The 26,205-nt window shown below is 44.8% G+C and overlaps 1 protein-coding gene across 1 annotated transcript in view; it reads right to left on the reverse strand.

Moving 5' to 3' along the window:
• The window catches only part of lamb1a (laminin, beta 1a), a 46,109-nt gene that overhangs the window by 2,661 nt on the left and 17,243 nt on the right, over positions 1-26,205 (reverse strand). Inside the window, exons 11-28 of the mRNA XM_023955540.2 lie at positions 25,980-26,092; positions 25,120-25,199; positions 24,587-24,722; positions 22,924-23,082; positions 22,456-22,583; positions 22,168-22,288; positions 21,865-22,057; positions 19,265-19,408; positions 18,947-19,178; positions 17,484-17,647; positions 14,519-14,743; positions 14,116-14,333; positions 13,920-14,016; positions 9,042-9,411; positions 8,787-8,971; positions 6,835-7,076; positions 3,541-3,738; positions 3,300-3,444 (exon numbers count right to left, since the gene is read on the reverse strand). Of these exons, the coding sequence (XP_023811308.1) occupies positions 3,300-3,444; positions 3,541-3,738; positions 6,835-7,076; positions 8,787-8,971; positions 9,042-9,411; positions 13,920-14,016; positions 14,116-14,333; positions 14,519-14,743; positions 17,484-17,647; positions 18,947-19,178; positions 19,265-19,408; positions 21,865-22,057; positions 22,168-22,288; positions 22,456-22,583; positions 22,924-23,082; positions 24,587-24,722; positions 25,120-25,199; positions 25,980-26,092 (3,150 nt within the window). The remainder of the gene's footprint in view (positions 1-3,299; positions 3,445-3,540; positions 3,739-6,834; positions 7,077-8,786; positions 8,972-9,041; positions 9,412-13,919; positions 14,017-14,115; positions 14,334-14,518; positions 14,744-17,483; positions 17,648-18,946; positions 19,179-19,264; positions 19,409-21,864; positions 22,058-22,167; positions 22,289-22,455; positions 22,584-22,923; positions 23,083-24,586; positions 24,723-25,119; positions 25,200-25,979; positions 26,093-26,205) is intronic.

Genomic DNA, 26,205 nt, shown 5'->3' on the forward strand with positions numbered 1-26,205 from the left:
CTGCATGGTGGACTGGGCCAAAATAGTAGCTACAGTTTGTGAGAACCTGAAGATCTACAAGAAACCTGCGACCTCCGTCACTGACAACCAGGGTTACATTATAGAGTATTGACGTGAACTTCTGTTGACCAAATACCTATTTTCTTCTCTTTTTATTTATTTATTTTTTAATAATTCTTCTTTTTTTCATCTTGTTCTGTCCAACAGCTGAGCAAACAGATTAGTGCTGAAGGGCTTTTTGTGTTGGACAGGTTTTACTATCACAAAAAGAGGTTATATAGCTTCAAGAAACCAGGGTGTAGATTTGTATAAACCCCTTTTTTTTGTATTATTTTTTATTTTTTGTTACATTTAGTGTGTGTGGGGAGGGAGAGGGGAAGAATGTGAGGGGTGGGGGTGGAAGAGAGTAAAAGGAAGAGAGGTGAGAAAGTGGGGGATACAAGCACTGATTTGAATAAGTTATTATTTTAAGCTGTAACAATTATACCAGATCTGCTGGAAAGACAAATATTACATCAAAGGTGAAATTCTGACACGAGGATGAGTGGAAAATATCTGTCCATCAATACACTGTGGGTTAGGAGGACGGATGAAGCAGACAGGGAGCAGTGTGGCAGTGTGCACGTGGGGGTGGAGATACATGCACGCTGCTGAAGGGAACCGTGTTTCTTCTCTAATACACAAATAAATTCTTTAAAAATCTTAATACTACGGCTGGTTTCAACAAGGCGGCGCCCGTATCAGGAAGCAATGATGAGGGATTTTGAGAGAGCTGGAGCTAAGGCATTCTCTATGGGGGACGTCCCACCTCCATTCCTCCATTGTTTTTACAGTCTATGGTATTCAGGCATGTGGGGCCTAGCACTGAATCCTGAGCATGGGTGGGAGTCCTTTACTCTCTATAATCTCTTTCTCTACTCTTTTTTTCATGGCTTTTGTTTTTCTACACTCTGCACCCTTTCCTCTACCCTACCCGTGTTTACGTTTCTGTCCAGTACAGGAAGATCATAAAATAAATCTGTCCAAAACAACTCAGCATCTATGTTTGCCTAACTGTAAGAGGGGACCAACAGAAAAAAAGACTGTGTGAGTGGAGTTTGTACCTGGGTTTGTTGTAGTTTTAACACTACATTGTATAAAACGCTACTATCGACCTACAGAGGCTGCATCTTTCTGCTGAAACCTTCTGAAATGTTGCAATGTTCAAGATGACATTCCTATAATTGCATGACTTAGAAAAGTGTCAGGATTTTTTTCAGAACGGCACATGGGGGGGGGGGGGGGGAGTTCCACAAAGGGGCCTCGTCCCACATTTGGTGATCCGTTTTTTTTCCTTACCGCGAAGGGATGCCGGTTTAGTTTAGTCAGTTTGTTAGTTCAATTTAGTATTTTCTATTGAATTCTTTGTATTCATGATACTTTTGATTTTATGTTTTACTTTTTCAATTACTGATACGAAGCCCATCGAGACGACTGTTGTTGTGAATTTGGGCAACACGAATAACATTGAATTGAAGTATTCAGCGGAGAAATTTTGACAGATATAAACAGGTATGCTAAATGGTAAAATAGAACACACAGACCCTTTCTAAAAAATTACAATATCATGGAAAATTGTTTTCATTTCTGTAATTCTATTTAAAAAATTCAACATTCGTAGAATATAGATTTAAGACCCACTGTGTGATTGACCTGAAGTATTTGTTTATCTTTACATAAATTGGGGTTCCAGCTCATAAAACATATGCAGTCAGTGTGTAAAGTTACGTTCACACCATCCAGTTTCATGTTAAGTCTATGCCATCAGAGGTCCTGTGGTGTGATTCGAGTCTTGGGCATGGTGTGTCGGCCTGGCAGCAGAGCGTTTCGGGCGGTGCAATGGGCACGGCGAGTCCAGAGTTCAAAAATCTAAACTTTGGCAAAAAAGACGTGCGTCAGAAGTCGGAGCTCTGTCTCCCCCTCTGGTCACCAGCGGGGACCGTCTCCAGAGTTCTGAATGCACTTCATCTCCCAGCAACCTCAGCGCACACTTCCTGGATGCACACACCCGACTCTCATTTGCAATCACTCACAGTGCTCTTTAGCTCTGCACTGAGCCTCTCTCAGTGTGAAGTATTATTTGTGCCACTCTGCCTTCTTAAACGAGCGTTATATCCAGACCTGATCCTCTGACTCTGTTTGCCTGCCTGCCGCCTGTCCTGATTCCCACCTGGATCCTGACTATTCTAGTTTCCTCTCTGATGCTCCCATGCCTGTTTACTGACCCCTTCCTGCCCGACCCGGATTTAGCTCTGTGGACTTTTAGCTGTGCTAATAAACCTTCTGTATTTGGATCCAGCCATCTGCCCGTTCTGGTGACAACATGTCTTTGTGATCAGGGATACAGCTTTGACCTGTTGAGATCAGGTGGTGGAGTCCAAAAACCACATGGAGAAGCTGATCAGTTTCTTCCTGAACTTTATATTTTCCATTTTCCCATGAAGATAATGATAAAAAAGTTCCTGTAGTTGTATTCTTTTTTATTCCCTCCTTGGACAGATGCGGTCATCAAACTGGGTCACAGAGAGACAGACGTCCAGCTGAAAGCGTCCATCATTCAGACGCCTGCAGCAGATGGTGAAGCTCACTGTACTGAGGGAGTCTCTGAATGATCCCATGAACTCAGACGTGGAGACGTGTATACAGATGCTTTTATAGAGCTCTTCAAAATAAAGAAACCTGATCCCTGAAATGTCATCCATGTCTTCCATACATTGTAAATCAGAAATGCAGTCAATGCCTCTGTGTAGCGATCAGCCTAAATACTTTAGGCTGTGGCTCCTCCCACACATGTCTGGACCGTCTTTTTGGACAGGCGTTAAACAACCAATTTGACGCGCAGAGAAAGAAAAAGGCGTCAGATGCTGATTTGACCCGTGAATCACGTTGGGTGTGAACGCAGCTTAAGAAACAGCAGAGTCCACCTGATTCTGATCTTCTGTAGGATCAGAATCAGCGGTCCTTCAAATAGTCCAACAGGATCAAGGAGAAGAGTTTGAGATGTTTCTGCATGTTTGTTCTTGGTTTGGGTAGCAAACATAGATGAGAAGTCGACAGCATCACAGTCTGCACGCCCAGTGGGAAGCAAAAGCAAGAAGGACTGCATGTTTTACTGGAAATAAACAGACTTCTAACAAAATGCAGACGTTCTTTAAAAGATGGTGTCAGACTCCTGGAACGTTCTGTTTCCCTCTCCAGCAGCAGCAGCACAGCTGATGAATGATGTCTCTGCGTCTAGAACCTTTGATGTGAATACGTACGTGTGAGGAAGTCTCGAATGTGTCGGATGAGACTGCGAAGCTCTTCGTTGCTCCGGTCTACTTTGAGTTTGGTTCTGTTGGCGTTGTTCAGGACGTTCTGAGCGCTCAGTTTGGCCTCATCTGCCTGGAGCTTGGCTTCCAGCACCTGAGAGGAGGAACTTCTGCGGCTCAGTCCTACTAAAGTTCTCGTGTTCATGAAGAAAAAGGACTTTCATGCAAAACGAGATGGAATGTTTGTCACCATCTTGGAGAGCTGGTCCACTTCCTCCAGGGCGCTGGCGATTTCCCGCTCAGACTCTTCAACCCTCATCAGAACGTTGTTAGCGGTGGTCACGGCGCCGTCGCAGCCTTCTCCTCCACATCCACCCTTCCCCTCACAGCCCAGACCACCACAAGAGGAGCGGCACGAGTCCTGAGCGTTCGAAGGACCCCCACACATCTGCATCAACAAGGACACAGTTAGACGCTGATGATGGGACCTCCTTTCTGACAGCCTCACTCACAGCACACATGTTTGGGTTTCAGCACTAATATGATGCTGTAGACCATAAGCTTGAGACAAGGATCCAAGGCTTCTCAGAACTTGGAAAAAACCAACACGAACCGTCCAAAAACATGCTTCGTAGGTTAATAGGTCACTCTAAATTGTCCCTAGGTGTTAAAGAAATGTATGTTTTTATATCTTATTCTTTATTATGTTGCAGTTTTATCTTTAGTGTGAAGTGAACTCATTTTGAACTCTCAGGACTTATTCTCCTGTGACATTTCTTTAGTTTACAGCTGCAGCGGCAAACCATCCTCCCCTGCAAACCCCTGTGAAAGAAATAGGATGTTCTTTGTGCAGATATGGCAGTTTGGCAGAGAAGCAATAAATAGGCCATGGACTACATTTCTACCAGATGGGTTGAAGATCTAATCCCTGCGAAAACTGTCTAGAGTCATCTTCTCATGTGGAGGTTGGAGCTCTGCCCTGATGTCTGTGATGGAGTTTTCAGTTATCTAGGAGTGATTTATTTTGGACCAAATGGGGAATCTTTTAATGGGTGCACTGAGTGCGCCTTCGTATCTGGTCCGACATCAAGGAGGAGCGAACCCAGGGGCTGCAACTCCAGCTATTGGACTGAAGGAAAAGGCGGGCTCCTCTGTCAGCCAATCCGAGCGTCCAGGGGAGGAGATTCATCCACTATTGATAAGACTTTGCACGGAGGAGTTTCTTTGTTCTCAAGACTACCTACGAGTCATTCGCATGTAACTTATGCGTCTGTAGGTCTTTTAATTAGAGAATCCAGATATCTGCATTAATATGTTTTAATCTGTGTTAGAACTATTGTCAGGGAAATAAACTTTGAATACTTTAATCCGGTTGAATCCGTGGTTTGCTTTACCTCTCCCGACTCCTGAACATGCATGGATGGAAAGATCTGAAAAGCGAAAAGATTCTTTCCTGCAGTGTTCATGTGAGTGTGCATGGGTGTGTGATATGCGACCCTGCGACAGACTGAGGACCTGTCCAGGATGTCCCCCACCTTCGCCCACGAGTGGCGGGATAGGCTCCAGCAGCCTCGTGACAAAACGGCAGAAGATGGATGGATGGACAAACTGAGTCCTGTGTTGACTTTCAGGATCAAAAACTACTCAAATATTCCTGAGATGAAACGGTGAAACTGCTGAATTCATGAGACTTTTGAGGCTTCAGTCACATCTTCCCTCACGGGTGGATACGGGCTGCCCGCTGTTTCAATCCAACCTCTCAGCCTTCCTCTGTCTCTTCTGGTGTCCCCCAAGGTTCTGTCCTTGGTCCTCTTCTTTTCATTACTTATCTTCTATCCCTTGGCAAAATCTTCCGTAAATTTTATGTTAACTTTCATTGTTTTGCGGATGACACCCAGCTCTATGTATCAAGCAAATGTGACTCCTCTCTTCCACCCTCCTGTCTATCTGAAATCAAAAACTGCTTCACCTTAAACCTTCTCAAACTCAACAGTGATAAAACCGAGCTACTTCTCGTCGGTTCCATATCCACCCTCTCCAAAGCCTCAAGTCATACTCTTTCCATCGATTCATCTTCTGTCTCCCCCTCCCCTCAGGTGAAGAGTCTGGGTGTTATCCTAGATAGCTCCTTGTTTTTTCAGTCTGACATCAATAACATTACTCTGTAGCACATTTCCATCTACGTAACATTAATCGTCTATGCCCCTCCCTCACTGTCCCCTCTGCTTCTATCCTGGTCCACAGTCTGGTCACTTCCTGTCTAGACTACTGTCATTCCCTCCTCTTTGGTCTCCCCCCAAAAAACCCTCAATAAGCTTCAACTGGTCCAGAACTCAGCTGTCCGAATCATCTCCAGAACCCCCCCTCAGTCATATCACCCCGGTTCTCCCCATAACCTCCAGATTCAAACGCCCCTCCTTATCTCTCCAACCTCCTTCATATCAAAACCCCTTCTCGTTCTCTTCGGTCCTCCTCCTCTGTCCAGCTCTCTGTCCCTCCAGCCCGACTCGTCACCATGGGAACCCGAGCCTTTAGCCGCTCGGCTCCCAAACTCTGGAATTCCCTTCCTCCTGATCTCCGTAACATTGACTCTCTTCCAACTTTCAGATCTAAACTCAAAACCCATCTGTTTATTTCTGTCTTCCCATCCTGATTTATTTTTGATTTTTTTTTATATTTATTTTGCTTTTAATGTTTATTTTTAACCTTTTTTTGTAAAGTGTCTTTGGGTTTCATGAAAGGCGCTTTAAATAAAATGGATTATTATTATTATTATTATTATTAAAAAACTGGCAAACCTGTATGGCGCCCGAAGGAAATGTTAGGATTGTTGAGCGCTCGGAGAGAGTTAGAGAATAAAAGGTCATGCACAACCCGGCGCCAGCAGCCCATTAGTGCGGTTCACGTGATGAGTGTGACCGTTGGAAAAGAGGAAGAATGTCAAAATCAGAGAGAAGTTTGTGTGGACTTCCTATGGACACTCACCCATCACCTGCGTGTGCAGCATTTGTGCGCTCAGTGAGGTGCCAGAACTCACACCTTACTAACGACTAGTGCGTGGCGTCAGGACGCCGTCTGACAACATCAGTCGTCCATCATAAGGATGTGCGACTCACTACATTCTCACAAAAACTTCACGATATCTTTACCACACACATGACGACCCTTAAGATGAGCCTGAAAAGACCTGGAAGACACGCCTGTGCTCCCCCGAGGACGCAGCCCCCCCTCTCTGTGACCCTCCACTGTGCATGTGACTAAGACTTGAACAAAACACATCTTTGATCGGGTGGCTGTGGTGGAGAGGGAGAGCGGTCAGGTTCGATTCCCACCCAAGTGTCTGAATTCCTGACACTGAACCCCACGTTGCTCCTCTGGTTACAGGCTGGCTTCAGTGTTTGGCGGCCGAGCTGCCATCAATGTGAGTGTGAGTGGGTGAACGGGACTGTGGCTGTAAAGCGCTTCAGGCCTTAAAGCAAGGTGCTAAATGCACTGTTTACCGTCTATTTGCTTAATGCTGACCAAAGGACGGCTATTCTCTCACCTTTTGGTTAATCCACGACAGGTCCAAAGTCTGCAGCTCTCCTGCCAGCTGGTCCAGGTTCTGGGCATGCTCAGTGTGTCGGCTCATGAACTCCTCCTGGGTCTGATTCAGAGTGTCCAGAGTGAGCCGGTGCAGCTCTGCAGAAAGTTCTGTGGGGCTGCCAGAGTCCACAGTGGAGGCGTTAGCTCGAGCTTCTGCTGCCTGAGACTTCAGGAAGTACTTAGTGATGCTGTCAGATGCTCCTGAAAAAACATACCAAACAACCAAAACTTCAATTTAACACGGTGGGGCAACTATTTTGGCTAGTGGGCCACATAGTTCTAAAGATAGAAGGGCCGGACCGAGAGCAAATGTGTGGAGTGAGAAAGAAATAACGTGGAATCTGGATGAAAACATTTGGATTCAAAATTATGTTTTAAAACAGATTTTTAAAACTTTTGTTCTCATTTTAGAGCCAATTGCACCAACGGCTTGATGTACTTCATGTAAAACTTAGAGAAATGCTGTGTTCATGTGGTGTTTGAATGATCGGAAGAGTGAAAAACAACAAATCTTCCAACACCACTATGCCAGAGCAGGTCCCCAAACGTTTCCTTGTGAGGCCACAATAAGTCTTTTTCTTTAAACTTCTTTGATCTTTATTTTATTTTAAAGCCCTATAATAAAGTTTTATTGATTAATGATCCTTTTAATGAAATAAATAACACTGCCATGTGGGTTCTTCAACAGGCATTTACCCCATGGCGTTTACACTGGACTGCTGCTACCCGATACTACCCCCACCTGCAGGTGGGGGTAGTATCCCTGGTGAAGCGGAGTAAATCTGGTGAATCTTCCTCCAGGCTTTTTTCTTTCACAGTTCTATTCTGATACATGATGTTATAGAGTTTTTATCAAGGACGCCATCCATACTACCAAATCCAAGTCTCTGACTGGTCAAAATTTGGCCTGGTTTAACTGTCAATACGTGTTCAATTTTGTACGTAGAGTCTGAAACAGTCGTAGAAACTTCTGCCTCCTGAGAGTTTGGAACGGAGAGGCCGGAAAAGTCATTTATGTGCGTCTACACAGACTTTTCATTGGAAGTGGTGGCTTGAACGCATGCAGAGGCCAGTGTGAATGTGAGAAACCGATGTAGTTTCAAAAATCAGCCTAGCTGAGATCAGGTCAGTTCACCCAGTAACCACCAGGGGGCTCATGGTAAACTGGACACATCCCCTCACTGACCTTTTCCAGAAAGACTTTTCAGCTTAGTTCTCAGCTGAATGAAAACCTAACTGATGGTCTTTTGTGTATTTTTATGTCTACAGCAACACAAAGTTTAGATTTCCTTTTGGTTTCATTCTTAGAAATGCCCGACAGTACATGTTGAGTGAGGTTGAATGAGAAGCACAAATGTGAAATGATGCCGTTCACTGGAAACAGCAGGTTTTCCAAAGGCTGTTGCAGCTCTCTGTGTTTTCATCTCTGTGGGAAACTGATCCAAATGGGTCTTTGAGTGGTACAGGTCGCAGACCCCTGCTGTAAACCAAAAGCTCCCCTTTGCCGTGGATCTATTAGGAAAAACATGTATCCCTATGAATGAATAAATGAATGAATGAATGCATCCCTATGAAAAAAACATTTCTACCTGATAAGAGTCAATTACTAATCTGACTTTGAATAGAAGCTCCCCAATTACAATCACACATTTCAAAAATTAAGTCTTTCTGAAGATTTTTAATAAAGTGACCAATACTTATAAACTCAAACTATGCAATTTATCACTTGATAATGATAATGGCACAGATATATCGCGCATATTTAGGAGCCTCATCCTTAGACTTGAATTACCTGTGTAAGTCTTTTTCCAAGTGTTCAGGCTAAATTTACATTTCTATTTGGAAAGCAGCTGTGAAGTTTCAAAGGTTCTGGAAACCTGAAAAGACGATTATCTGTCCTTTTTCTTTTACCTCGGATGTTGGAGTTCTTGATGAACTGGACCTGCAGCTGCAGCTCCTGAACCGTTTCATCCAGTTTCTGAGTGTCTGACATCAGAGAGTCCACCTCAGTCTTGGTCACAGAGTTCTGGTCCTCCAGCTCCACAAACGTCTGCTCAGTGCGGTTCAGAGTCTGACTCAGCGAGCCCATCAGGTCACTGAAACACAAACCCAGGTCATGGCGTTCATTCTGGAGCTGCTACAACATCAGCAAGAGCGTGACCTCACCTGGCCTGCTGCAGCAGCTGCTGGAGCTCCGTCAGCGGCTGTGAGGCTAGGTTCTGGTCCAGGACCACCTGGATCTCTGCAGCACTTTTCTGCATGCTGTCAAAGAACTTCTTATGTGGTCCACTCACGCCACTGGTTCTAAGAGCGTTGACTTTGTTGACCAGTCGGTGCGTCTGGTTGGTCAGCTGGCCGATGACATCATCCCACTCTGCGAAACACTGGTGGCAACGCTGACAGTCGGGGAAAACTCCAGAGAAGCCGCGGGCACAGGTGTCGCAGCGCGGCCCGGACACGCCCTCCACGCACACGCAGCGACCGTTGGCTTTGTTGCACTGCTGCTCCGAGATGCCGCGGGGGTCGCAGTCGCAGGCTGGGGAGACAAGAGTCAGTCTGTCTGCTGCTCGAGAAGCGTCAGCAGCTGCTCAAAAGCTGACGGATGACACTCTTCAAAGCAGCTCTACAGCTCGTTACCATGACTACAGCCTCATCAAGAGCCCGTCACAGAACCTTTACTCTGTCTGGGACACAGGAACCAGAACATTTTTATGGACCAATAAAAACACACCAAAGAAAATTGTACCTGAACCACAAATAATTTTCATCACAACTACAAACAAATGAATCAAAAAAGAAAAGAAAGTTTCTTTTTCTAAGATAAACCTTCTTACATTGAAAAAGCAGTGTTGCTGTTAGAACAGTGTTCTCCTCCTGATGTCAGTTAAAGTTTTCCATTTCAAACTTTAGACCCAAACAAAGAGAAGATCCCAGCAAAAGGAGATGGAGAAGAAAATCAGGCTTTGTGCCTCAGTGTGAAGTGTCCATCCAGAGATTTAGAGATCCTGGGTTCAAATCCACACATCTTACCTGTTTGGGAGGTGCTTCTGTTATAGTGGGGACCCTCTAGTTCTGCAATGCTCAGCTCTTCCCCTTTTTTTTTTTTACCAGTGTTCTGGTTTTACTGATGTACTTATTTTTTAATGTACATTTATGTTTTAACTTGTGGTTAAATTGTTAATATGATGTTTTTACTGTAATGTTACCGTATGGTGCCTTGTTTGACTGTGGTCCTGTGTCACATCATCTGTCGCTGAAGAAAACTGGTCTCCAATACGCCTGTCTAAAGGCTCCAATCAGACCAGGGCATTGCTGGCACAAAATGTTCTGATTCTTCCTGAGGGCAAAACTGTAGTACAGTACCAGACTGAGAATATAAATGCAAAGTACTTTTAAAACGACAAGCTGCTAAAGATCTCTACATACACACATGTATAGACTTGTGATGAAAGGTAGATTTTACGGTGATTGAATTGGTAAACGTAGATGAACATGTGAGATTACAACATGATAAAAAGTTCCACTTTCATTTTTCCTTCAACAGCTTGTTGAATTAGACCAGTGTGTTCGCAGATGTCAAGTCGATGGCGCCACAGCGCACGGCGTGCTGACAACAGAACGTTCCATGTGGGTTCTGTTCGAGGCTCGTTCTGAGTGACTGACCTCGGGCCAGTTGAGAAAAAAGGCTTAGGAGGAAGAAAAACTTCACATCTGTCACACAGTTTTTTTTTTTTGGCTTAATCTTTGAAACTAGCATATGCTACTGGCAAATCAACCAGGTATCCCCGGGAGCTGGAGGGCACCTGCCTGCCTGAGGGGCTGGCTGGTGGGAGTGGCAGTGGCAAGGACCCCCTGTGACATTCTTTCCAGTGGTGATGATTGGCTGACAGCATTTAAATATATATATTTAAATATATATATATATATATATATATATATATATATATATATATATATATATATATATATATATATATATATATATATATATATATATATATATATATATATATATATATATATATATATATATATATATATACACACACACACACACACACACACACAGTACAGACCAAAGGTTGGACACACCTTCTCATTTAAAGAGTTTTCTTTATTTTCATGACTATGAAAATTGTAGATTCACACTGAAGGCATCACAACTGTGAATTAACACATGTGGAATTATATACATAACAAAAAAGTGTGAAACAACTGAAAATATGTCATATTGTAGGTTCTTCATAGTAGCCACCTTTTGATTACTGCTTTGCACACTCTTGGCATTCTCTTGATGAGCTTCCAGAGGTAGTCACCTGAAATGTTTTTCACTTCACAGGTGTGCCCTGTCAGCTTTAATAAGTGTGATTTCTTGCCTTATAAATAGGGTTGGGACCATCAGTTGTGCAGAAGTCAGGTGGATACACAGCTAGTAGTCCTACTGAATAGACTGTTAGAATTTGTATTATGGCAAGAAAAAAGCAGCTAAGTACAGAAAAACGAGTGGCCATCATTACTTTAAAAAATGAAGGTCAGTCAGTCCGAAAAATTTGGAAAACTGTGAAAGTGTCCCCAAGTGCAGTCACAAAAACCATCAAGCGCTACAAAGAAACTGACTCACATGCGGACCGCCCCAGGAAAGGAAGACCAAGAGTCAGGATAAGTTGGAGGATAAGTTCACCAGCCTCAGAAATGGCAGGATAACAGCAGCTCAGATTAGAGAGCAGGTCAATGGCACACAGAGGTCTAGCAGCAGACACATCTCTACAACAACTGTTCAAAGGAGACTGTGTGAATCGGGCCTTCATGGTAGAATATCTGCTAGGAAACCACTGCTAAAGAAATGCAACAAGCAGAAGAGACTTGTTTGGGAACAAGAACACAAAGAATGGACATCAGACCAGTAGAAATCTGTGCTTTGGTCTGATGAGTCCAAATTGGAGATTTTTGGTTCCAACCACCGTGTCTTTGTGCGACGCAGAAAAGGTGAAAGGATGGACTCTACATGCCTGGTTCCCACCGTGAAGCATGGAGGAGGAGGTGTAATGGTGTGGGGGTGCTTTGCTGGTGACACTGTTGGGGATTTATTCCAAATTGAAGACATACTGAACCAGCATGGCTACCACACCATCTTACAGCGGCATGCTATTCCATCCGGTTTGCTGAAGCCAATCCAGATGGTTTGGGGTGAGCTGGACCGCAGAATGAAGGCAAAAGGACCAACAAGTGCTAAGCATCTCTGGGAACTCCTTCATGACTGTTGGAAGACCATTTCAGGTGACTACCTCTGGAAGCTCATCAAGAGAATGCCAAGAGTGTGCAAAGCAGTAATCAAAGCTAAAGGTGGCTACTATAAAGAACCTAGAATATGACATATTTTCTGTTGTTTCACACTTTCTTGTTATGTATATAATTCCACATGTGTTAATTCACAGTTTTGATCCCTTTAGTGTGAATCTACAATTTTCATAGTCATGAAAATAAAGAAAACTCTTTGAATGAGAAGGTGTGTCCAAACGTTTGGTCTGTACTGTACATAGATATATACACTGTATTTATTTTTTTGATGGCTCGTGAGCTGCCCGCTCATCCTTTGCGATCGGCCGGCCAATCACGATGGACATGTTGGACAACCCCTGCTGTAGAGCGTCCTGCCCAGCCATGACAAAATAGTCTGGTTTTAAGTCTGGATTTAAGACACGTCAATTCTTAACTTTGAATTTAGTTCTGTGATCCCCTGTGTCTTTGAGTCTTTTGCTCTCTAACTTTTAATCTTTGCGTTTTTCTTTTGCTTTTACAGACTTTACATTGTTGGGATTATTAGGTCTCTTATTGTCTGAAGTGTAGCACTTTCAAAGCTGTGTTCATTTTCTTGCCGTTTTAGGGGATCAGACGTTACCACATCCTTAACCTTTCTGTGTTTGTTTGGTATCGTGGACCGTTTAATCTGTGGCACACATTCATGACTGGAATGACTTTCCACAGAAAGCTCACTGATCTTACATCAGTAAGGTGGATTCTGGAACATCTGGACTTTACATTTGATCACTTTTCTCTTTCAGTAAATCAAACGGACCTGGGCTTTGGTCCAGGATAGTGTGAGTTAGCATCACCAGAATACATTTGTGCCAAATCTGTGTGAAGGGCGGCAGTTTAGCTCAGGCGGTACAGCAGGTCGTCCAACAACCGAAGGGTTGGCAGATCAATCCCCGCTCTCCCCAACCAGCTGTCACCCACAGCTGGAGTTTAGGAGCAGATGGGATGGCTGAATGCAGATGGTGTTTGTCGGGACATTTTCATGTCTTTTTGTTAGGTTGGGTTTTTTTGTGTTTGTGACCAAAGCCTGAAGTCTGTTCTGGCTTGGAGCCTGCAGGATTTTGAGCCACTTCCAATACCTTGAATGGACTCAAAAGGCCAGAAAGGTTGATCAGTTTTTCAACCTGCCACTACAGTTTAGTGAGTCTTTAGGGACCTTCTGACCAGAGCTGCTCCCTCAGAGGTCTACAAGAGCAGCGCTGTGTTTAGGGCCGGCAGACGGGTTTACAGGATCTGCCGGGTCAGCTCTCCCCCATCATCAGACTCTGGATTCCTGCAACAGTCCCAGATTTGTGCTCCAACATCTGGTTCCCATTAGCTTTGATTTCAACACCCCTGTAGGATGTACCAGCTGTGAAAGCAGATAGAGCTCTGACCCACCAGAACAGCGCAGGGAACTTTGATCTTCTGTCTCTTCAGAGTTCTTTGAAGTCTCTGGATTCTTTCCATGCTGTGACTGAGGTTTTCCTCTTTTTACATCACACTTTCATTCCTGCCGTCCTGCAGCAGAACTCTGAGTCTTCTGGTCAAAAAATGCCAGCAGTCTCTGCTTGGCTTCACACCGACAGTAACACATACATATAGCTTTGTTGCTATAGCAACAGAGCAGCCATCTGGGTCATTAGGTTCCATACAAAGTGAAACAAGTAGCATATCAGACATCTGCAGGCCATCTACCTGCATTCTGAATCTGAATACATATCAGTTGGAGAACACGGTGGACCATACCGTAACATTTGACTTCAGGGTCTCCCCAGAACAGCTCTTTACACTCGTTGCAGGTTCTTCCTCCAAAGCCAGGATGGCAGGAACACTGACCACTGATCTGTGGAAAAGTCCAGCTAGTGTCAGCTTCTTGAACTGGAGGACACAGAGCTCACTCTGTGTGACACAACAGAATGAAAACATGGACATGGACACTGACCTGGTTGCAGGACGTCCCGTACGAGTGCTTGGGGTCGCAGTCGCAGCTCTGACACCCGAGGCCGCTTGCCATATTCCAGGTGTCGGGTGCACAGCGGTCGCAATACTGACCGGTCACGTTGGGCAGGCAGGGACACTGACCGCTGCTGCGGTTGCAGTGACAATCTCCAGACGAGGAGCAGCTGGACGGGCTGGTGCCCAGCTTGTTACACACACATTCTGTGAGGCCAAACAACAGCTGCTGTGAGGTTCATGTTCTGAGGAGATGTTCCGAGATGTTCATTCAACTTTCTGATCTTATGGGTTCTGCTCGACCCTAAATCACATCTCTAAAAAAACACTTCATCTGGGTCATTTGTTCAAGAATATTCTGCTGAGGTGTGAGAGAAGGTTTCCGTACTCACTCCGACAGTCTTGCAGCAATGCGTTGCCATAGTAACCCAGCTTACAGTCCTGGCATGCTGTGCCCTCGCTGTAGTAGAGACATCGCAGACACTCCCCACTCTGACGGTCGCAGGACTCAGGGTCTAGCATGTCGATGTTGTTGTTGCACCGACAGGGAACACACTGCCCTCCGACCTCACTTGGGCTTCCATAGAAACCCGGCGAACACTCATCACAGCGAGGTCCTGGACAGGAGGACAAACCCAAGGCAAAAGGTCATCAGAGACAGCAAAGTGGGCAGGACAAAGACATGTCAGGCATCACACATGGTGACGGTCGCTTCATCCTGATGCCGCAGCCCAACCTGCAGCTGCTTGTGGGATCTGCTGACCTCTGCGGCATGCAAGGGAAGCTTTTGTCACCAGTGTTGGGAGGAACGCCGTAAAACGCCATTACTAACGGCGTTATAAGTTAAGCAACGGAGTAATCTATTTTCATCCTCACTGCAACGCCATTTCAGTTAAAGGTACGCTACTTCACAGTTATGGAGCCCTGGACATTGCATAGAAAAATAAATGAATTTATTGTTCCTTCAACTTACCGGTACTAAAAGTTAGTACGCATTTTTTGTGTGCACAAGTTAGGATTATGTGCGCACAAAATGCTCATTTGTGGCTACAAAATGTGCACATTTTGTGTCTATAATATACTAATTTGTGCACACATAGCCCGTATCCAGCCGTAAGGGCAGTTGTGACTGAGGCTTGAAATGCAGCTCATATAAAAAGAACGTTACGCTCTAAATGCACGTTCATCTTCCAAAAAAGAGTTACCACTGGTGCTGAGCCATAGTGGCGTGTTTTTCTAATTTAGGATTTTTTTCTGACTCCCAGTTTGCCCCGATCAGTTAGTTGGATGCCACTTCCTGTTTCTTTGTATCAACTGAGGAGCTACGTTCAGTTTTTACGCATTAACTGGAGTCTCATGCTTGACGCGCCCCAAAACCTTCAATCATCTTCTTGTAGGACTTTTCAGGTTTTAAGGGGGGGGGCTGGTGATTCATGCGTCTGTCATAGACAGATTACAGCCCCCACATCCTTCTTCCTGCTGTAATGACAGAGCTGATGTGTCAACACATTCCTGCTGTCTGCGCAGGTTTAATCACACACCTCCTCTTCCCCAAATTAAACCTGGCATCACAGACCACAACATTCATCCCAGAAAATTTCCATCACAATATTTGAGGCGCAGCCACGTTTAGAACCTTGCACCATCATTTTGTGCCGCCTCTGCGTTTTGTTCACCCCACAGGATGTGTCTGAACAGGCCGCCATCAAACAAGCCAGACGTCTTAGCATGCATGTTCTTGTGCAGCTTTCTGCATTTCGCTCTTTGAAAATGGATTTGATCAGCTGGTCTTTGAATTTCCTTGACAACATTTCTTTAATGAATGGAAAGCAGAACATTTCTGCCCCGATGGAACTCATGCGGCTGGATACACCAACCATTCATGGGGCAAGTGGAGGCTGCTGTGTCTGTCCAAAGTGTCGGTGGAAGACGTTGAAGATGTGAATCTATTCCAATTTCTGGTAGTCAGATTTTTCACAATTGGGAATGTGTGACAGTCTGGAAGAGAGGGGAGATGTAGCTCTGTCGGGGGGGTACACCGGACTGCAAGGACTCACATGACAAACTTTCACAAAGCCTCACTTGCCCAGATAGGCAGAGAGCGCTGGTGACCTTTGAACTTGTGTGGAAAATGGATGCCAACTTGGAGCGCCTTTCTGCAAGTATTTATAGGGGACTGGTCCAAATTGCTCACAACCCGGACCATTAAAATAAATAAATAAAGAAAAATAAAATGAAAAAAAGAAAAAAATCGCTTCTAGACCCTGCTAGACCAGCCAAGGACACAATCCGGCAGACATAAATGTTGGATCTGCTGGTGCCAGAAAGAATTTGATCTAATCTGCCTCCCTTGAGCCGAGCGCTCTGCCCTCGTTTCTCCGCTTCCTCAGTGAATGAACTGTAGTTAGGATGTAAAGGTGTGCAGCTCGCCTGCTTAGGCCAATCTTGACTTTGGTATACCTCCTCATTTCCTTCTTGTGAACAGTCTGAAGCAGACCCCCCTTTCCGTCACCCATAACTGAGAGCTCTCCGTTTACACTCACTCCCACTAGCTTACAGCCGCTTACAACCCATACCTAACATTAGCGGTGCAACAAGAGGGCGGCCGTGGTGCAGCGGTAGGGCGGTCGACCCATGATCATAATATTGCAGGTTTGATTCCCGCCTTGCACGCCCATGAGTCGAAGTGTCCTTGGGCAAGACACTGAACCCCACCTTGCCTCTGGTGGTAGGCAGGCGCCTGTGTTTGGCAGCGGAGCCGCCATCAGTGTATGAATGTGTGTGTGAATGTGTGTGTGACTGGGTGAATGGGTCTGTGACTGTAAAGCGCTTTGTCCTTGTAGGAAGAAAGGCGCTATACAAGTATACGCCATTTACCATTTTACCAAGAGCGCCGCGCCATATCAGAGCTATCCAGTCATCCAGTTCTGATCCAGATTCCAGGAAAACAAAGACGTTCATGGATCTGTCGGTCTGACAGTGGATGATCAGAATGGAGCAGAGCTGGTGGCCCACTGACTGTAGTTTGTACATAACAACTACAAGGTTTTTCAAACAGCATTTTTGTCAGCTCCTAAATCACCATGATTTGAATAAAGACATTCTTTAATCTTAATATTCTTTATATTTGTCCTCCAAAATCAGAAAGATGCCACATGAACATGTTAAAAACACAGTTTTCATTGGAGTGGGGCTTTAAACAGGAGAGCAGTGAGTCTGTGTTAAATGTTGTTTGATTTTATCACAGTAGAGCATTTCATACTATTCTTACATCATTCTCCTCAGTCATAACATGGTGAATATGAAATGTATTTTTTTAGCTTGTTACTTTTACTACGTTTGCGTGGGAGTTCTTACCTCTGTATCCAGTGCTGCAAACGCATACGGCCTGCTGGGAGTCATCGCTACGGAAACAGCTTCCTGCAAACTGACGCAAACTCTCTGGACCATCAGGACACATGCAGGGACGACAGTGGTCACCTGACCCCAGTACTGGGTCACCATAGTAACCATCTAGACACCTGAGGGTGGGAGGAGACAGAATACACAAATATCACGAGTGAGTCACGTGTCATAGCTCCCTGTGGGATTTAGGTGAAGACTTTTACTTTGAAAATCTGCTTCCTGCCTCTGCTCTGAAATTGTGTTTGATGAGCTTCATCATATAATCACACGCCTCACAGTAGGCCGGCACAATAAATCCCAAATTTATCATTGTCGCGCTATCAAGCTGTGCAATATGCACATCTCAAAAGACTGAACATCACAATAAATGGTTACTTTAAATGTGCTAAAACAATCTCATGGCAGCTTGAAGTATTAGCGAATCAAATAAATCCATTTCTGCCTTTAACCAATAGGATGGAGCCCTTTTATGTTAGATGCTCACCTCCCATGCAGACTAGTTTCATCTGGACTATAATTTAAGTTATGTTGACTTATTTAAATGAAGCTGTTGCAGTGAAATTGAAATGAGCATTTCGGTTGTTTTTGCTGTTTGTTCATTTATCGCTAGTTATGTCGTCATGGCAACATAGATCACTAATATCGCATATCGTGAGTCTTCCTCACATCGTCCAGCCCTACCTCACAATGATTATATGCATGGCATCCTCATAGTGTTTTCTAGTTCATCTTCCAATGTCTGTCTGTGTCATGAGCTTCCTTCCTGCTCCATCCCACAACTGCCATGTTGTGTCCGGGAGCAGTAACCTGCTACGCACCTGGGGCTTCTGATGACAGAACCCCCTCCCCGAGATAGTGAAAGCTTCAGAATTGAATCTTTTTCCCTGCATTCACCCTTTTTCACTCTTTGGTGCTGAGAGGTCTCTGTGCAGCTTCTAAGAACATTACAGCTAACGTCTGTGAACACCTTAAGCTCCATCAAAACTCTTCACCTCATTTCTGGGACATTGCGTTTTTAGGATTTTCCAAATCTGAAGTCTAAAGCTACGTTCACACCACCTTCAGCAACCTATGTCTTAAAAGTCTATGTGAATGACTGTATGCATGTGGGCTTCTGTGTTTCAAAACTCCTGCATTCACCGGTAGCTACGCACATTTTTAAGACTGTTTAGAAATAGAAGAAGAAGCCCCTCCCTGCTTTTCCAGTGTGAAATCAGTTGGCTGTAGTCACATTCAAGAATTGAACGCACGTCACATGTCCCATGTGTCTGTAGCTTTACAGTCTTCCTGGTTAAAGCTTACCTGGCTATTTTCTTCATGTAGCACATTTAAAACACCACAAGATTGCTGAAAGTGCTGCACAATAAGGCAAAAGGGTGACCTGACGTGATGGGGGGTACCAAACAAGAGGTCACCTCTCACAGCTGTGTCCCGCAGTGTGGTCTCTGCAGTGGAGGCAGCTGCCAGTGTCGGGGTCACAGGTCTCGGCGTGTCCGTTGCAGGAACAGGGTCGGCAAGCCGGGAAGCCCCAGTGACCTGGCAGGCAGCGATCGCACTGCCGACCGTACGCACCGACCACACAGCCGCACTGGCCGGTCAGCTGATCACAGAACGGACTCTGAGAGCCCAGTGGGTTGCACTCACATGCTGGAAGAAATGAGCCACAAACATTTATGAGGCACGGCTCTGAGGACGACAGAGCAATGGCCTCTGTGTTCACAGCGTAAGCTGACCTATGCAGCCACTGGGTCCGAACTGGAAGGTAGCAGGAGCACACCGGTCACAGCTCCGGCCAACCACGTTGGGCCGACACCGGCACTGACCGCCGTTGGGATCGCACACTGTGCTCAGCGAGCCCTGAGGGTCACATTGGCATTCTGGGAAATGCAGAACACAGGAAACATCTCAGAAGAACAAGCCTGAACCAGCCTGAGAAGACGACAGATTTACAAGCACAGACAGATGTCAAGACAACGACGGAGAAAGTTCAGCTGCAGACAGAACAATAAAAACTAACAGAACAAAAAAAAAAAAAACAACCCAAGATGAAAGTAGAGGAAGACATCGGCTCCTGAGCACGGAGAGTCATGATTCCAGATGATCGTTGCTCAGAGGAAGACTCCAGCAGTGAAGAGCACAAAAGTGAGAGCATGATGAAGAAGTAGCACCTGATGCAGATACATCAGTTTCACCGGCTTCCATTAATGTAAGAACCCTTTTATTCAAATCAATCGCTGGGCTGCTGTAGCCCTCCATCTTCCTGGTTTCACCTCTGGATAACGATGCCTCTCCAGAGGTGAAACCCAGGACAGGTGATGGAACACGGAGGACGATGACTCTGCTGTTAGAGGATCCATATCTCTACCTAAACACCGGTCGGACAGAAACTGAAGAAGCCGCTCGGATGAGAGGCGAACATCTTCACACCAGAAGTTTGGTCCAGTTGAATTTCTTTAGAACTTTTTATATTCTTATGACCTGGATGACTGAGAATCTAAACCCACAACTTGACAAATGAAACGATCAAAGAAAATGTGTCTTTTTGTGTATTTTTACCAGTGTGATTAACCACATAGGCAGGAGCTGCTTTGAACTGCACTGTGAAGTTTGCTTCAGTGGTTCTTTTTAGCTGCTCCCTCAGATGACCTTGGCTGTAAACTGATGGTTTTTCTAAGGTTTGATCCATTGGGGGTTTTGATGCTGAACTCTGATCCTAACCCTTCATGCTGCGATGTTTTAATGGGATTTTCTGATGTTTCTTAGCAGTTCCTCAACAAAACTGAACACAGGTTGCTTCGTTTAAAGTTCGCTCTGGCTCCATGAAGAACATCATCTCCATCTCCATGGACTTAAAAAAAAAAAGTTCTCCTCATTCTAGACCTTCTTCACTCAGGTGCAGGACCGTCCTTCTGCTACTTCAACAGTATCAGCTGCCAAACTGTGTGTGTGTGTGTGTGGGGGGGGGGGGGTCCTCTCGTAACGGGATGAGATCAGTCTTTTTGTTGTAATTACACAAAGTCACAAAGTACTGATTGTCCCCAAGTGTCTAAGTGTTTGAAATCTGTTATGAAAAATTTAAAAACGTTATCGATGTTCACAGCATTACCTTATAATAATATAATTGCTTAATCAATTATCAAAGATGGTTAAAATGATTGATTTCTTTTTTTTTTTTTTTTTTTTTTTTTTTTTTTTTTAACTTGTTCTGTCCAACAGCTGAGCAAACAGATTAGAGCTGAAGGCTTTTTGTGTTGGACAGGTTTTACTATCACAAAAAGAGGTTATATAGCTTCAAGAAACTAGAGTGTAGATTTCTATAAACCCCTTTTTGTCGTATTATTTTTTATTTATTTGTTACATTTAGTGTGTGTGGGGAGGGAGAGGGGAAGAATGTGAGGGGAGGGTGGAAGAGAGTAAAAGGAAGAAAGGTGAAAAGGTGGGGGATACAAGCACTGATTTGACTAAGTTATTAATTTAAGCTGTAACAATTATACCAGATCTGCTGGAAAGACGAATGTTAGATAAAAGGTGAAAATCTGACACTAAGATGAGCGAGAAAGAAAAAAAAAAAACTGTCCATCAATACACTGTAGGTAAGGAGGAGGGATGAAGCAGACAGGGAGCGGTGTGGAGTGTGCACGTGCACGTGGGGGTGGAGATACATGCATGCTGCCGACGTGAACCGTGTGTTCATAAAGGGAGCCAGATCCTACCCAGCCAGACCAGCCAGACCAGGAGAGGGGAGGAGAGCCCCCCAGGCCAGAAGCCCCCCCAGCATCCGGACCCAGGCAGCCCGGGAGGGGAGGAGGAGGGGACCGCCCACCCCACCAGCCAAGCACAGAGAGGGCCCCCCTACAGGGGCCCCCCCAATGCCCAGAGGCACAAGCGAACCCAATGATTGATTTCTAATGATATCACTTTACTTGTGCCAAAAATTGATTCATGATTTTTCCAGATGAAAACCAAATTGACCATATTTTCAACTTTTGATACTTGATCAATTTATGCTCTGAAGATTTTTAAAACAGTGTTGTGTCTGTTTTTTCTGATATTGTTATTTTTAATCATAGTCATGATTTTTATAATAAAAAAATCTGCACACAGATAACAGATCTGCATTTACTATGTTGATTTCTAAAATTGAGTTATTAAGATCACAAATCACCGAAGAAAAAAGGTTCAGCGCACCGTCCCGTCTATTTTTTCATAATAATTAAGTAAGTCATCTTTGTCAGGTGATTTTTTGATACTTAAGGATTCTTAAATCTGCCTGATAGAAGTGATGAACCGGATATTGATAAATCATCTAATAAAACGGTTACGTTATTGTCACCTTTGGCTCCCTGATGCAGCAAAGCCGAAATCCTAAAGATAAAGTTTCTGCAGATGTCGGTCATTGGAGTCTTCACCACACTCTGGCTGTTCTCCAGACATCGGTAACGCTGAAAGATTTCCCAGCTGCTGGACTCTCCTCCCTCTGAGGCCGTGAACATGTCCAGGTTCTGACAGTACGGCATCAGCACAATCTGAGGAGGAGTCAGAGGACAACTTCACTCCAACCTAGTGCTTCTTCTGGACCTCCAACCACAACCCAGAATCCAACCCAGTAATACACAAAAACAATACTTCTGCTCACCGAGTCGATGAGTGTGTATGGAGACTGGACATCCCCGAGGGCCGAGTACCGAGGCAGACTGAGCCGGATTGTGTAGTTCAAGCCTGACTCGAAGCACACTGGTCTGGGGAGAACCACGTTCCTGCAGAGACAGCCACCTCCTGTCACACACTACAGCACAGCCAGGACACCGGTGTTTGATCCCTGCCTTCTTGTAAGCATGCAGGACTTTTTCTGAGACTTTTAGCAGGACGTGGTCCTGGAGTCACATTTAGAATCTCACTGCAGAAGGTTTAGGGGAACGCTGACCGTGAGCCGGACTGCAGGGAGGTCATCTGGTTGTCTTCGTCTGGCACAGTGTTGATACAGCGGCTGTCTGCTCTGATTGGTCCAGGCCTCATTACTGTCATCAGAACCTCCTCCCATTGGTCCGGGAGCTGTTACATGAACAAACGTCTTACAGGTTGGGAGTCTCATGCTGAGGAGTTTGAGGCTTTCATGCTGGATAGACATGAATTATTTCTGTTCTCCAGAAATGTTTCCAAAACCTTCAAATCATAAAAACAAGCAGGAGCAGAACCCCTAACCCTAAAACCAATAACCTTTAAATAACCTTTAAATTTAAAGTGACTTCCACCGAGGGGGAGGGGCCAAAACATTTCGTCCTAACCCTAACACTCTGTTAAGACAAACAAGTGTACTCAAGCAATCACAAAATCCCTTTTGGTTCTCATCAAACCTGACAGCTCTGCAGAGACCCAGCGGTGGACGTCTTACCTGAGGCTCGTACCGGATGAGGATGCTGTACTCCATGGAGTATGGGATGTTGTCTACAGAGAACTCTAGAAAGGCACCTTCTGGAACATTGACGAGGCCGATACCCGTCCATGTGGGACTGCGATCCTGAGGATGGGGCCTCGGGACCAGCATGACCCCCTTAGAACGAAAGCGTGAAGAGAGGATGAGACCTGGGAGGTGAAGAAGCTGAGCAGGTGTTCTGATTCAGTTTAGAAAGATGTGACTGAGTAAAATCAAAATGACAAAAAAGTGTCTGTTGATTTCGTACAAAAAAGTGTGTTACAAAGTAGAGGAATACTTCCAGTAAACATACTTGTTGGTAAATATGCTAACTTTACAGTCATATTCATTTAAGTTAGATTAGCTAGATGACTGAAGCAGTCAACAAGTGATCTGTTTCTGTGAGGAAGGATCAAGCGAAGCTTTCAAACAATAACCACGTTTGAAGGATCAGACGAGGCGGAACGTTGTTATTCTTCATCAGTGAAAGCTGGGTGGCTGTGGCGAGCCCCAACGGGATGTGCTGAAAGGTGAACACCAGCTTTAAGTAATCTATACGTTAAGGTTTTATTAGGGTTAGTACGGTGGGGTTTAGCTAGGACCAGGTCTGTGTTAGCAGGACTGCAAGCAGCAAGAACTGAAAGACGCAGAAGCCGATCCGATTTCAGTCTGTGACAGCAGCAAGAAGACGTTCCTTCATACATCTGTGCTTCCCCATCCGGTGATTGGATGGGACGTCGTGAAGGAACAGCCCCAACTTGGTCTGTTTTCTTTAGATCTGAGCATGTCACAGCTTAGTGCATCTGCCCCTACGTCTGTGGCGGTCTCTGTGTCCACCGCTGCTGTTCAGCTTGCAATAAAACGAAAAAAACAACAACAACAACAATATGGTCCCACACTATTAGCACGATGAGCAAAGAAATTGGCAGCTAATCTTAATGATTCTGCCGATACCTCGCATGGCTTGCAGTTGTATTTGGCACCATAGCCTAAAGGGTCAGCATGGAAGCTCCTGCCTCACAGCAAGAGACTCTTAGTTCAAATCCTGGTCTTTCTGTGTGGAGATTGCATGCTCTCCCTTTGCATGCATGGGTTCTCCCTGTTTACTCCAGCTTCCTCCCACAGGGAAGCTTCACAGATTGACTCGATTACTCGAAATTCTCCGTAGGTGTGAGTGTGTGGCATCCTGTCCAAACTGTACCCCGGCTTCATCCAACAGTGGCCCGGACAGGCTCCAGCAACCCGGTGACCCCCAAAAGGATATAGTGAGTTAAAACCCTTGTGCTATCTTAGATGACCCCCCCCTTACTTTGACGTGTTCTCCCTACCCTGACAAAGGTGGATAAAGGTGGAAAGATTTCATGTAATCCATGGACACCAGTGAAGGTCACAAATCATTGAATAAAAAAGGATCAGAGCACTGTCTAATGGGTCTAGATGACCCAACTCCCAATGTTAAAGTGCCTAGGATAGCACAAGGGTTACGAAAACGGATGGATGGCTGGATAAATCATTTAGAATAATTCGTACTATTCTAAACAGTTAACAGACTTCAGAGTCCAGTCCTTCTTTTCAGTTTTCCATTTGTCTTTTTTTATCTGCACACAGTAGCGATTTCAGAGGTAAGTAAAGCCTTACTCACAGGTCCAAACTTGGCATCTTCGGCTTCATAGGTGTAGTGGTCCAAAGTGCTGAAGTAGAATCCAGACTCAATCTGATCACAACGCCGACCAAACATGTGATCTCTGCAAACACACTGCCCGCTCATCTGGTCACACCTACACACAGACAGGAAGTAGAAAGTCTTGAATGAAATAAAAATCCATCACAGCCCTGATTTTTTACCTTTTTGTCTTTATGAACATTAAGAGGAAAACATTTGAATGGCATTCGCTCATTAGAAATGGACTGAGTGACCCCTACCAAAATCCCATAGACCTTTAATAAACAGCTGTTAGTCAGTCATTCTAGTGGTCAGAAGAACCATTCTGGATCTGACAACTTTTAACATCAACATGGTGGAAAAACATGTTGACTGAACTGATTTATTTGGTTGGGGCAGGAAGTAAACCTTTGTTTTTTGAATGGATGATGTCACACTCACTCAGTCCAGTTCTCAGATCCAGTCAATGGTTCATGCACACCTGCACAACATGCTGATAGTTATGAACTCACTGATTGTGTATCGCTCCTCCAAGATCACAGTCACAGGGTCTGCAGCCGTCCACGTCATTACTCAGACCCCAGTGTTCAGGCTGCAACACACACAAACACACACAGCGACACAAATCAACACACACACACATTGATTTTGTTGCTCTTAAAGAGCCTCTATCACGCTTTTCTTAAGCCTTTCAGAGTAAACTATATCCATATATATGATAATAAATTACCTTAAACACACAAAAAAACACATTTTTAATAAATCTGAGTTATTCTCCTGATTTCATTTCCAACCCGGATGTAAGACGACTCGATCTCTGAGGCTCCGCCTTTCTCTCCTTGTGGGTGTCGCCCATTTCATGACATGAATATGGAGTCGGCCTCTGCAGCGTTTCAGTGTTTCACCCAGGAAAACAAACAACATCCAAACTTTTGCAAAAATGGATGTGCATGTGGGGGCGGTGCTGGCACAGCTGACCCTTCCTGGAAGGGGCCGTCCTTTACGTTCATATGTATGAATGTGGGAACGTGGAATGGGAGGGGCTGGTGCTCAGCAGGTTTTTAGAGGAATACTCATGGAGCTAAATACCACTTTGGGATTGTTTTTTGTGAGGAATTAATTCACTTAAAAGGTAAAAAGTTGGTTTTGCATACAGGCAATTTGAAGTAACTAATTTAACCTTCTTATGACCCACAAATAATAAAAAAAAAAAAAAAGCAAGGCAAAATTGAGCCTGACTCTTGCTGAAGCATCACTGGATTCTCCAGAAACCAAGTTTGTAGAATAGGATCAACCCAATACCTAAAACACCTAAAAATAAGTTCCGCCTTTTGTGAGGGCTGTGAGCTGATTGGTTAGTGGATTTTCTCACCACACACTGGTCACAGTCTTGTCCAGTCGTCAAACGTTTGCAGAAGCAGTTTCCTGATTGGCTGTCACATGGGTTTCCTCCAGGAGCAGTTCCCAGAGGACTGCAGGTACACGCTGTCATTGCAAAACAAACATCACTTCCTGTTCCATGACAGGTCTGTTTCAAACCGTGCTCGTCTTGCTATCGACACAAATTAAAGTTGGTGGGTTGCAGGACATAGATGACC

Source organism: Oryzias latipes, chromosome 6, assembly GCF_053564925.1.
Source record: "Oryzias latipes strain Hd-rR chromosome 6, Olatipes_Hd-rR_3.1".
In the NCBI taxonomy this organism is placed as follows: domain Eukaryota; kingdom Metazoa; phylum Chordata; class Actinopteri; order Beloniformes; family Adrianichthyidae; genus Oryzias; species Oryzias latipes.